Source organism: Tyto alba, unplaced genomic scaffold, assembly GCF_018691265.1.
Source record: "Tyto alba isolate M040663 unplaced genomic scaffold, T.alba_DEE_v4.0 Super-Scaffold_5, whole genome shotgun sequence".
In the NCBI taxonomy this organism is placed as follows: Eukaryota; Metazoa; Chordata; class Aves; order Strigiformes; family Tytonidae; genus Tyto; species Tyto alba.
In genome coordinates, this window is record NW_024881326.1 from 6,537,885 (window position 1) to 6,550,442 (window position 12,558).

The window sequence follows — 12,558 nt, forward strand, 5'->3', positions numbered from 1 at the left end:
ATTCATGTTTTAGTGCTATAGTACTATTTCTGAACATCACAGACAACATACTAAATTATCATCTTTGTGTGTTCGCTTCCTGTAAATGCACTTCAAATTCAGTATCTTATGTGACTGTATGTTAAAGAATGCTTTCAAGAGTTCATAGAATCATAGAATACCAAGTTGGAAGGGACCTCAAGGATCATCTGATCCAACCTTTCTTAACAAAAGCACAGTCTAGACAAGATGGCCCAGCCCCCTGTCCATCTGAATATTTAAAGTGTCCAACATTGGGGAATCCACTGCTTCCCTGGGGAGATTATTCCAATGCCTGATCATTATTGTGAACAGTTTTCCTCTTGTGTCCAGTCAGAATCTCCTCAGGAATAACTACAAGTTTGAGCTGTGACTTCCATGTGACTCCTTGTAAAAAGGGAGTCTCCATCTGCTCTCTAGCCACCCTTTAAATACTGGAACATGGTGGTAAGGTCTCCCCTAAGCCTTCTCTTCTCAAGGCTGAACAAACCCAGTTCTCTCAGCCTTTCCTCACATGCCAGGCTTCCCAGTCCCTTGATCATCTTTGTGGCCCTTCTCGGGATCCTCTCCAGCCTGGCTACAGCTTTTTAGTACAGTGGAGACCAAAACTGAACACAGTATTCCAGGTGTGGCCTGACAAGAACCAGGTAGACTGGGATATGAGTTGAATGGCACTTTGGAATATTGTATTTTAGACAGATACTGCAACTATTCAATTGCTTTTTTTAAATTCAACCACTTGCATAGTAACAGCCACTGTAAACTTGTTAATATGTTAGGGTGTGTGGCTAATAGGAAATGGATCAAATCTTCTAAAGTTGCTTTTAAGATTTTGATTATGCAGTCAGTAGCAATGTGTAACTAAGTAGCACAAATGTTTATCACTTGTAAAATGCTGACCATTTGGACTTTCTGGATAACTTATGGGTTTCTCTAGGATTACTTATATTTGCTTAATTTAAAAATGCATAATGGATTATAATTTCTTAGTCTATATTTAGACTTCTCTTTTACTTAGCTCTCTTTGAATAAACACATTTTTCAGAACACTTTATATGTTTTAATTCAGAATAGCTCCAATTTTATAATGGACGCTTGCCGGTGGGTTTGTTTTTCAACTGAATCTTTCACCAACCGTGCCTATTTATAGGGAGAGTGTATATAGGAAGCATCCTTTGATTCTTACAGCTGATGAAATTATAGTGTCTACAGATTGAATCCATATACTTCCAAAAAATCATTTATAAATCATTGTCATGTCTTGTATATTTAAGTTTTTTGAAGTTAGGAAACTACATTTGTCTTGAGCTCACATCTATCTGAAGTGTGATATATGGTAGTCTATATAATCTTGCTTTTCTCTCCCGTACTGTATTAGTCAGGGTTCAACTGCTTAATTGAAACTTCACTGATATTTTAGTTAAGCTAATTTTTTATTTAAAACTACTTGTTTTACTTATTAACGTATTGATGTGGTAATCAAGCAGCTAGTGGAGTTATTTGTAATTAAATGATCAACAGCTTTATTTTTCTAGGCAATTTGAAAAGTTAAAGTTTAGAATTAACTATAATGTGTTTGTACAGACTTAGCTGGAAGTGTTCTGCAGTTGTGTGACTTTTTAATTAATCTATTGTTTAAGTGCTTGGGGGGTGAGGGGGTGTCTGACCCTCTCCTTCCTCTTCTAAATGTTGTTTTCTATTCTTTTCTCACTTAATGAACTAATTTTCATTCTTCAGTGCCATTCTGAGGGACTTAAGGCACTTGACAGTGTTCCCTATACATGGTGTAAAACATGTTAAATGCTCTTCTTTACTGCCATGTACTTGTTTGGAGAAAGGCTGGGATATTCAGAAGCCTGTAAGTTTTATGAGTTCAGCTTCCACTGAAAGTTAGTGAAAGTCTAGTGCTGTTGTATGCTTACAGGCTTTCTATATTCCTGACTTTGCCCGATTTCTGGGGTCAGACCATTGAAATGTTGGTTTACATTGCAGGTTTTAAAATAAACAGTGCCAGACTTGAGTTAGGTTTGTGTTTATTCTTGCTTTGGCCTTTGCCCAATTTACACAACATACAACAGTGCCCAAAATCTGATGTGGTTTCAGTTAGCAGCATTTCTAGGAGCAAGTTGATAAAACCTGAAGAGCTAAATCCAGCCTTTTGTAGTAAAAGTGGGTGGGAGGGATGCAGTTATCCAAAACTCTCCACTGGGAGAAAGGCAGTGGAATCTGTTGTGGACAACCATGTGAACTTGAAATAGGAGAAAGCAGAGCTACGTTTGCTTTCTGACGTGAAGAGCATCTCTGGGAGACAACTGAATGGGGCTGTGTAGAAAAAAACATGTTTGCAAGTCACTGTTAAAAGTCGACATCAAAAAAGGGAGCAAGGATAAATTTACTTGTAGAAAAGCAACATAGGAAACGGAACAAGAAAAGAGGAGGGGGGGAAAAGAGCAGAAAGAAAAGTATCGAGTGAAAGGAGTACTGAAGGGTTCAGTCTCTGGCGTAGGAGGATAATAAAATTCCAGTTAAGTAATGACAGGAAGAGACCTAACTCTGTCAGTGTGACATTTAACATAGGACCAGTAACATCAAGTTTTGGTAAGTTAAACATTTACTGGAACTAGAGAAGGACAGGATTAATTTAATTAGAACAATAAAATTATTTGAAACAATATTTGGTTTGGTTCAAGTGATTTCTAGATTGTTCTAAAGTAATCTTCCACTTACCTCTTTGGTATATTACTTCTAAGTAAGGTGTCTCTATAAAAAGAAATACAGAGAACATTTTGATTAAGCATTTTTTTTTTTCCCCTCAAATAAAATTGGTACCTTATGGAACTGGGGAAGGATTAAAGTTTACTAATTTAAATCTGTGTGGTGCTGTAACTTAAGTATATAAAATACTGAGGAAAGGTGTATTTAATTTAAAATGTCCTCTTATGAAAAATAGTTCTTAGAAAGATCTATATATAATTGTATTTTAAAAGACAGAATTAGTTACTGTAATGCATCGATATTTATATAATGCATGTGCTACCTTATACACAGTAGCATTTAAACTTTGTCAAGTGTTACACTTGACATTACTGTGACTTATTTTCTATTCTCCTCCCTTGTGGCCCCACTATATATGAAAAATGTTCAGCTTTGTGAAAAAAGTAGTGTTTTACAGAGCTTATCAAAATTGGTTAGAAAAGAGAGTAGAATAACAATCTGGAACACATTACAGAGCAAAACAAATTCTGTGTTTGGTTGTTTTGGTCATTTGAAGTTTAGGCGTAAGTTGGAGTTATGTTTAGATGAAAAAACACATCATTCAGAGTATTGGTTTAAATACTTTGTGGATCGAAATTATTCTTTAAAAATTAAATTGAACCTGTTTAAGCAGCTAATTACATTAATGCTAGGCAAAATTGCAAGTGTTAAGTCAGTCCAAGAATCTGCTTATCCTGTTTCCATAGTACTGCTGTCTGATTTGTTTTGATGTATGAAACAATACTAGTGAACAACGTTTGTGTTTAATGTAAGTGTTTCAGTTAAGAGAAAGCATTCTTGAATTTCTTGTGTTGAGAAAACAAAGCTCTAGGTTAAATTATAATGACAAGTTTGAAATTGTCTTTTTTTGTTAGTAAACTATTAATGTTTTATTTTGCTCTTTGAATTAGGTCTGTTACGTTAGAGTAAGACTTTTTATTTACACATCTAAGAATACATACTAATATTTGGTGATATTGCCTTAATTTAACAGCACTACATTAACCACACCACTCCAACACTGTCCAAGAGTAAGGAGAGAGAAGTGGACAAGAAAGATTTGGACAAGTCAAGGGAAAGATCCAGAGAGAGAGAGAAGAAAGATGAAAAGGACAGGAAAGATCGAAAAAGGGTTGGTGAAATTTTTATGAACTAGTTTAGAAAGTTGGTATGTACTTGGAAAGCTTTATGTTCAGAATCTCTGCAGTAATACTGGTTGTACAGCCTATCCAAGAAGAAGTGATCCATATCAGGCTTTTTCTTTTGTTCTGTTACTTTTTCAAAGGTCGGTTTACAGTAATGTATTCAAAACCGATATCAAGAAATTTTACACACAATGTAATAACGCAGTTTATATTTTAAATATTCAAAAATTAGTTCTCCAAAATAACATTATAACCAAGTGCTACTTCAGGAGTATGTTTTAATCTGCTAACATCTGCGTAATTGTATTTGGTGCCAGGATCATTCAAACAGTGACCGAGAGGTACCACAGGATTCAACTAAACGACGCAAAGAGGAAAATGGGACAAGTATGTATTTTACTTTGTGTGTGTGTATTAGGCTTTTACTTGTTGTGAATTACAACTTTCTGTTGTGTTTTTAGCTGGTTCTTCAAAACATAGTAAAAGCGAAAGTCCTTCTGATTCCCCTCGCTTGAATGAAAAGGAGAAGGAGAAGAACAAATCAAAATCTTCAGGAAAAGAGAAAGGTGATTCAATTAAAGCAGAAAAGATGGAGAAGAGCTCCTCTGGTAGCAAAAAGGTAAAATAAATTATTCTTCTTTTGTTGGTTTTATTTTTATTTTTTGGTGGTTGTTGACAGAACAAGCTGATTCTTTTTTCTCAAATTTTATTGCTGCTTTATGGCCTAAATTAAAAAGATACACTGTGAATGTGTAGGAAAACACTTCTGGAAATTGTGGTAACTTGTGGCTCTAAATATTTCAGCAGTCACTCCTGGCAGGGTAAATTCCTCCAATAGCCAGGGAAATTCAGAACTTAAACTTTAGGTTTTGAATAATCTAGAATATTTGCAGACTGGTGTGGTGAGCAGGTATGTGAAAGCAGGGTTAATTTTACATATAAATTAGTCTGTATTCAAATTTTCAGTTGCTTGTGTCAGCACAGTGTTTTTGTTGTGAAAACAGGTTAAGTATGTTTGTAGTCATATTTGTAGAACACCAAATAATAGTTCCCAGTTGTAACTCTTTAGCGGTAACCGTTATCATTGAACTGTAAACCAAAGTTAGAATAATGTCAGAAATTGTAGAAGCTCCTTGCTGTCACTCTCAGTGGTGATTTTTTTAGCTGTGGCCAGTTATAACTTTAATTATGTATAATCTTTCTAATCAGACTGCACAATGTATACTATAAAAAACTATTTCCCATATGTGTATTTTTTAAAGGAATCAAGACATGATAAAGAAAAAACAGAAAAGAAAGAAAAACGAGACAGTACTGGAGGGAAAGAAGAAAAGAAACAATATCCTTTTACACATTAATCTTTCAGAAAAAAACAAAAAATGAGATTCCTTAATTATATATAGTAAAATATACCTTTTTTCCTTAACACTGATTCTACTCATAAATCTTCAGACAAGCACAGATAATGAAGATTGTTCCAGTTAAGGTAAAATTTTTTTTATCATTTACTCTGTTTGACTTGGTATCTCCTGTGACTCCTTTTGCCTGATAAAGGATACACAGACAAAACAGCCTGAGTGTGAAAGGGCTGAAATTACCCCGGGCAGGTTTTTGGGTGGGTTTTTTTGTTGTTTTGGGGGGTGGTTGGTTTTTTGTTTGTTTTGGTTGGTTGGTTTTGTTTTTATTTTGCTTCATTCTGTTTTTTTGTTTTGTTGTGTTGTTGTCGTTAATGTTGATTGGTTTTTGTTTGTTTCTTTGGTTTGCTTTTGGTTTGTGTGTTTTTTTAATTCTGTCCCAGGGGAAAGAACTTTCCCCATCATCAGCTTATTGTATAGGTGCTTAAATTTTTTTGGCCAAAAAAAATAAAATAAATAAAAGCATAGGTTGGGGATCTCAGCAGTGTTTGATGTAGTTGCATGTTTGGCACTTTTTCCAATAAAAGTTGCCATACAAAATCAGAGGTGAATCCATGTGATCCTGATAGTCATCAGTCTTGATAATCTGCCTGTTAATTAAGAACATCTTGCCTAGTATGTTGGAAACTCAAGTTTTGTCTTATTTTATCTTTAACAAAAACACTAGCTTTTAAACCGAATTGCTATATAGTGTAGTAAGTCAGTTCATTATCATTGCTTAATCTTTTATCTGATCAGATTTGAGGAGGAAGAAGCCAAAGGAAAACTTTCGCATGGAGGCATTGACTATTTGCAGAAAGAAAAGAAACTTCAGAATATATTGAGTAACCCATATTAAGACTGGAGCTTTTAGAAAAATAAATTATTCTTTGAAGCGTACAGTGTTCTGAATTTTTTTTTTCAGACCTATGCAAATATGTGGAGACTTAAATGTAATTTTAGGGGTACGGGGGTGGGTTTTTTCTCTTCTTTGCAGCTAGCCATTTTAAGAGTCTTGGAATGTTTAATTTTCAGTTATTTGGGAAGGAAAGGAAAGTGCCGTGGTGAACTTAAAATTAGTTCACCTGACCTATTGAACTTGAGTCACATCGCTACCAGTCTTTCTACAAAAAACAGTGGACAATTTTACATTTTTAAAAAATGTGTACGTATTGGCTGAACTTGAAAATAGCTGGTGGTATTCAACAAATATCAAAGAATACAGCTTCACTCTCTCTGTTCACAAATTGTCCAAGTGCTTTATAATTTTTATGTTTGTTCTCTATTTAGAATTGGTGAATTGTTTCTGTTAAAACTTTGTAGATTCTGTGAGCACTCAAAGTGAACACAAGCAGAAATGAAATAGAAACATTTTTTTTTATTCAGTCACACATTTTTCACTGATCTTACTTGCTTTCATAGAGCGATATTGTTCTGACTACTGAACAACATATAAAGCAGACGGTTTTCCTTTTTATCAGATAAACTGATACTGTTGCAGAGGGTGGGAACACCACATTTTTTTAAATGCACAAGTTCTTCATCTCAGATTTTGAAGAAGGATTAATGAGGCTGAAAATCTGTTTTCATGACTGTCTTGGCTGATCTAGAAAGTGATGCTGCCTTTCACAAACATGATTTGTTGTGAACTCCATTTAAAGATAGAAGGAGGGGGGAAATACCTTTTTACTGTCAAGGTGGACAAAAACTGTAAGTTTGCCTAGAGAGGTGGTGGAACTGCCATCCTTGGGGTATTCAGAACTTCACTTGTCAGGCCACAGCCCTGAGCAACCTGCTCTAGTTAATTCTGTTTTTTGAGCAAGAGAGTTGGACTGGACAATCTTCAGAGGTCCCCTCTAACCTCACTGTTTTTGAAATTCAATTATATCATGTTTGAGAATAGTTAAGGTGATATGATGTGGCAAAACTTACTGGCAAGATCTACCGGCTGTGGATACTCAAATTAACATCGCTCCTTGTAGTGGCTGTACTTGCTTTAGGTGTCAGAGAAAGACTGTAACATAGTTCCTAGTTCTCCTATTTGTCTCTAACTAAAACATCAGAGACAAAATCTGAAAGGTGTAAATGCCTTGCTGTTGGGAATTTTTTTCCAAGAGGCCTAAGGATTATAGGATGGCTTATATAACACTTAGACGAGTGTTTTAATGAGGGTCCAACAAAACAAACAAAAACCAAAAATTATTTCTGAAATCTTTGTATCATCTGGAAATTTTTTCTGAAAAAAGTCTCCACATGTGGATTACGTCCTCAAAGAGCAAAGGGGGCATTACTGGAAAACAGGTCTCGAGTTTCGTTTGGTAACGTTGCTTGTTTGGCCACTGAAGCTGAGAGCAAATGTGTGAAAGGGTTTTGGGTAACACAGCTAATGTTGATACCGTGTGCTCTTTAGGGGTGTTGGTAGAAAAAAGGATAGGAGTTCAGGTTATTGCTGATTTGTACTATTTCTTTTTGGTATATCTTCTTTAAATAATAGCTGCTATTCAAAGAAGCATTTCTAAACTGAAAATTATGAGCACTGCTTGGAAAGAATTTAATGGAATTTTTTGACTTTTTGTCCTTCATAGCCATTATTGTGTAATCACTGAGGATGGATTTCAGGGGTTTTTTTCCACATTTCTTTAAACGTTACTTTGGAAAAAAAAGGCAACCTTGGTAGATGAAGTTTACTACTGAGGACTTGCAGCTTCTTTAATAATAAAATGTGAAGTTTTATCTTGACCAGCAATTCAATGTAAAATGAGGATTGTCATCAATGAAATGAGCAGAACTGTGGTTTTATGGCTACATCATGATTTATGCAACAAGTGCTTAGGTAAATGTCAGTTGCACAGTAAAATCCACTTCCAGCTATGTAATGGGTTAAACTGGAGCATCTGGCCTAGAAAGAATACTCGCAGCATACCTCATCATTTGCATAGTGAAGTATGGAAAAACACTTTTTATAGCAACACTGTTGTGGTATCTAATCCTGTGCTCCTGTTTGTTAAATCTTTTATAACATTCTTCCTAATGTACAAAGTCTGATTGACTGCATTTATTTCTTGCCTAATATAGAGAGAGTAACATTTTTGAGGGGATTGTACTTCTAAAAGTTTTTACCTTCACAAGTGACTGCTTGTCTCTTATTTGTATCTTCAAATTAGTGTTTCGCTACTCACATTGCAGTGCTCGCATTAATATAGTTCTTGCTGCAGATTAAACTAGAGTTAGGGGATGAATGACTGATGAAAATAGCTTTATTTTCCCTCTCGTCCTTTGAATTGTGAATGGAATAAAATACTAAGTTGCAAGATCAGTATTCATTTGAACAACATCTAATTCCAATTATATATGCCTTTGTTGCAGGTGAGATTGAAATGGGAAGATACCCAGCTGTGACCAGAAATGTATTTTCCAGAGTATAGATTGCACAAAAATTTGTGAATGAAGAGGACCCATCTGCATCTCCTTAAATTATTCAGTTCTCTGCTTTATTTCCCCATGCTGAGGATTTAATTGTTGAGTTGTACATTACTGTATTTTAACTTGTTGCTTAGTTTCTTACACATTTATTTTCAGTACCTGGCTGAAAGTGTTACCTATTCCATATTTTAGCACAATGTGCTGCAAACAAACAGTTGCCATAGTGCAAATGAGGTTTCATGTGTACAGAGTTCCACTTTAGGTTGTCGAAAATACTGCCTGAGTTTAGTAATTCTTTCAATCTGAAATGCATTCTTTTAGATGTTTGAAAACCACGAATAAACAGTTATTGAACCTTTTTGGATTTACCTCATTTAAACTCAGTTTTTATTTATTACTTGGCCTGTTTTTAATATCAGTGACTAAAAAAAAAAAAAGTCAAGTGGGAGCACTGTTTTCATGCAATGCTTAGGGATTATTTGTATATTGTGTACAACGTTGACTTGTTGAAAGAAACAAAGAATGAACCCCGTCCCTTTTATCCCAACCTAAACCTGTGCTCAGCTGTCCCTTGCCACACCTTTTGTTTGTCATGTTGTTTTTAGATTGATTGGAAATGCTCTCTTCAAAACTGAAATAAATTAAGTTTCAATTACAGCTACAGGAGCTTTGTATTGCTGAACTTTAGTCTGAAAAGTTTCACAATGACATTTTTAAAAAAAAAAAAAAAAAGAATTTTTTTATCTGCTGAATTCTACCAGTGTAACCTTTTTTCTAAATAAACAATAGTTTTCTCAATGGGTCGTAAATCATTCTCTGTGTGGTCACTTTATTGCTTTATGTATTGTTATGAAAAATCGATATTAGTTGGAATTGTGGGGAGGGTGGGTGTTTTCTGTCTGCTGCTGAGCCCTCCATGCCTGCCTGCAGATCAGCTGCACAGGGTTACTTATGTAGTGCAGTGCCTACTGCAAAGTGGCAGATGGGTTAAGTGTCTCCAGTGGTTTTGAGAAGCTCAGGGTTTGCTTTCTGCATTCAGTCAAGTTTACATCTTGAGATGTTTGTCCTTCATCTGAACCTCCTTAAAATCTATGACAAACCCCCCCACACACCTCCCCCACCCCCATTTCCTAATTTAATCAAATTAAACTGATTTAGGGTGTCTTGAAAACGTCTTGTTTTAGTTTAATGCCTGACAAAAAAGAGACTGCCTTGGCTGCTGACATGGCATGGTAGATCACTTTGAAGCTGCCATCTTTGATGTTCATGAGTAAGAAATCTTCAGGTCTGGAAGTCCTGAAAGTCACATTCATGACTAATTTCTACTCCTGCTCCATCACAAGGTGTGCATTTTCTTCAGTAAAAATGATCACTAGTCTGTTTAAACTCGAAAATGTGCACTGTGAAAGAATACCTGTTTGTGTTTGAAGAAAAGGGGAGATTCCAATGTCTTATCTAGAGACTTTGTTCACTATTCAGTGATGGAAACTGTCTAAATGGAAGTTGAGCTTTTTTGACCTGGGTACAGCAGTTTAAATACCCAATGAATATGTATTCACTAAAAACCAGGAGCCGCTGTTACAGCTAGATTCTTGTTAAGTTTTGGAGATGGTGCATCTCTCATCCTCTTTCTCTACAGCTAATTCTCACTCCAGGGACTGCAGGACTGATTGAAACTTTGAGTATATTTGCTCCTTTGTCTGCCCAGAGCCCTGTGGGACAAACAGCTTTCTGCAGACCCCAGCTGAGTCCTCCTTTGTGTCTGTAGGTATGACAGAAGCAGCCACCTGGAGGGGGAGAGAAAACTTCCCCTTTTGGTGCCATTGATGTATCAGATCAGTTGCTGCAGTCTGATATTACAGTTCAAGTAGTTCCTCTTCAGCCTTTGTGTTTATTGTATCTTCTGTCTCCTTTTTAAATTGAAATTCTGCTCCTCATCCATTTGGTAAGGATCTGCTTGCTTTTCAAAATCAATGCAATAAAGCAGTGTGGAGGAGGAGATCTGATGCCGGTGGGAGGCATTTCACAATATTAAGACTGAAATACTAGCAGAACTGTAAAACCTTACAGCCTTGGTCCTCACGCAGCTTCAGAAGATCACAAGCAGAAGTAGTGAGAGCTGTCACAGCTGCTGCCCAAAGGCTGGCCGGAAGTTTTCCTCTATTTTTAAAAGGCACAGGAAATACAAAGCTAATCATAGTCCCTTTAACTTGAATAATTATTTTAAAAGATGAAGTCATGCATGTTAAGGACCATTTTATTGGAGGAGGTTTGGGATCTAAGTAGCTTGAAAGATTTAAGAGCTATAAAGTGATCCTGATAACCAAAACTGAGATCTTGTATGTACAACTTCTCCCAGGACTGTAATGTTTTCCATTCCCTATAATATTGGAATTATTACGTAATGGAGTGTGTTCTCATTTTTTACTACCATCGGTGCCATACTGGTCTCTCTTCCATGATTCTGCTTACTTCCACCCAGCACTGCAGCAACGATTCCCATAAATGTTTCCTGTTGGCTGTGTCTTCCCAGAAGGAGGTTCATTGATGATTATTAGTGAAAGTGGTACAAATCAACTTAAGTTTACGCAGGGGCATCAGTCTTTATCGAACAGGCTTGGGAAACAGGGTTTGCTCACAGTTGAAGTGTATAAAGTACAACTCTGTCAGAGCAAACTAATTTTTAATGATTTTTCTGAGAAACTTGCTTAATGGATTTAAATAGTCAATATTCTGTTTATGTGAATTTTTAAAGGCACACAAGGAAATAAGGGTGATATTAAAAACTTAAATCCTATTTTAAATGGTAAGTGAATTGCTGTATGCTGTGTTTAAACAACACTGGTTTGCTCTACCTAGAGTGTCACACCTGTATTGCTTTTTCCTGTCCTGCTATCCACCCTTGTCCAAAAAAAATTGTATGAGGAGCTTGAGTTTCTGAGGGTCATTTCTTTGTTGAGGAACTATCTTTGGTGACAGATCGGAGTCTGCTGGTACAACAGTAGCAGATCCAGCTGAGGCAGGCTGCGGTTTGGCTCGAGAGTTGGTGTTTCTGTGAAGCTTGATTGGTGTTTGTTCAGAATTTACCTATAATGACTATTTTAAAATAGTAAAATGTGTAAGGTACATTCTGTGCTGAACTGATAGTGTGTTTAAACAGTATTGAGCCTAATAAAACTTCATCATGAATTAGTCATTTTAACTGATGGTTCACAAAATTTGTGACAAACAGTGGGGAAACCATAATGCTGACAACATAAAGACCTTTTAAATAACTGCAATATAGTAATTTTTTTCTCCCTCGAGAATTTTTTCTGTTTACAAAAACGTTTAATGTGCCTTTGTCTGTGTCTGAAGAGATGAGCCTGCGTGTTTTCAGAGGTGATTGGGATCTCAGCTATTGCCATGCCTGAGTGTGTGTTACTGTTGACACTGAAGTAGGTGATGGGACTGAGAGGAGATGGAGCATGTGCCCACATAAAATTACGGCCTTGTAAGAAGTTGTAACTGGACAGATTTTTAATTGCAGAAGATGATCTTGGCCTACAGGTACTGTCCACAAAGTAAATTAATTTGTTTTATTCCCAGGAGTGTTTAGAAATTGCTTTCTTGCATGGGTTCAATATTAACAAAAACAAACCTATATATAATAGAATATTTGCTGACTACAATGATAAAAAACTAACCTTTTTCTATCAAGTATTAAGCTTGATACAAAAGGCTTGTCTTTTAAATACTGTGGGGTTTGGTTTCGTTTTTGTTTTGGTTTGTTTTGTTTTGTTTTTTAATATAATCCAGAGAAAGGAACTTGAAACAAAAAATTG

At 35.8% G+C, this 12,558-nt stretch overlaps 1 protein-coding gene across 2 annotated transcripts in view; it reads left to right on the plus strand.

Moving 5' to 3' along the window:
- The window catches only part of THOC2 (THO complex 2), a 55,786-nt gene extending 46,243 nt beyond the window's left edge, over positions 1-9,543 (plus strand). For both annotated transcript variants that reach the window (XM_042807136.1, XM_042807137.1), the window contains 6 exons: positions 3,767-3,904; positions 4,235-4,304; positions 4,379-4,536; positions 5,180-5,256; positions 5,356-5,403; positions 8,678-9,543. In XM_042807136.1, coding sequence (XP_042663070.1) covers positions 3,767-3,904; positions 4,235-4,304; positions 4,379-4,536; positions 5,180-5,256; positions 5,356-5,383 — 471 coding nt within the window. In that variant the 3' untranslated portion in view covers positions 5,384-5,403; positions 8,678-9,543. The remainder of the gene's footprint in view (positions 1-3,766; positions 3,905-4,234; positions 4,305-4,378; positions 4,537-5,179; positions 5,257-5,355; positions 5,404-8,677) is intronic.
- Positions 9,544-12,558: the final 3,015 nt, after the last annotated feature.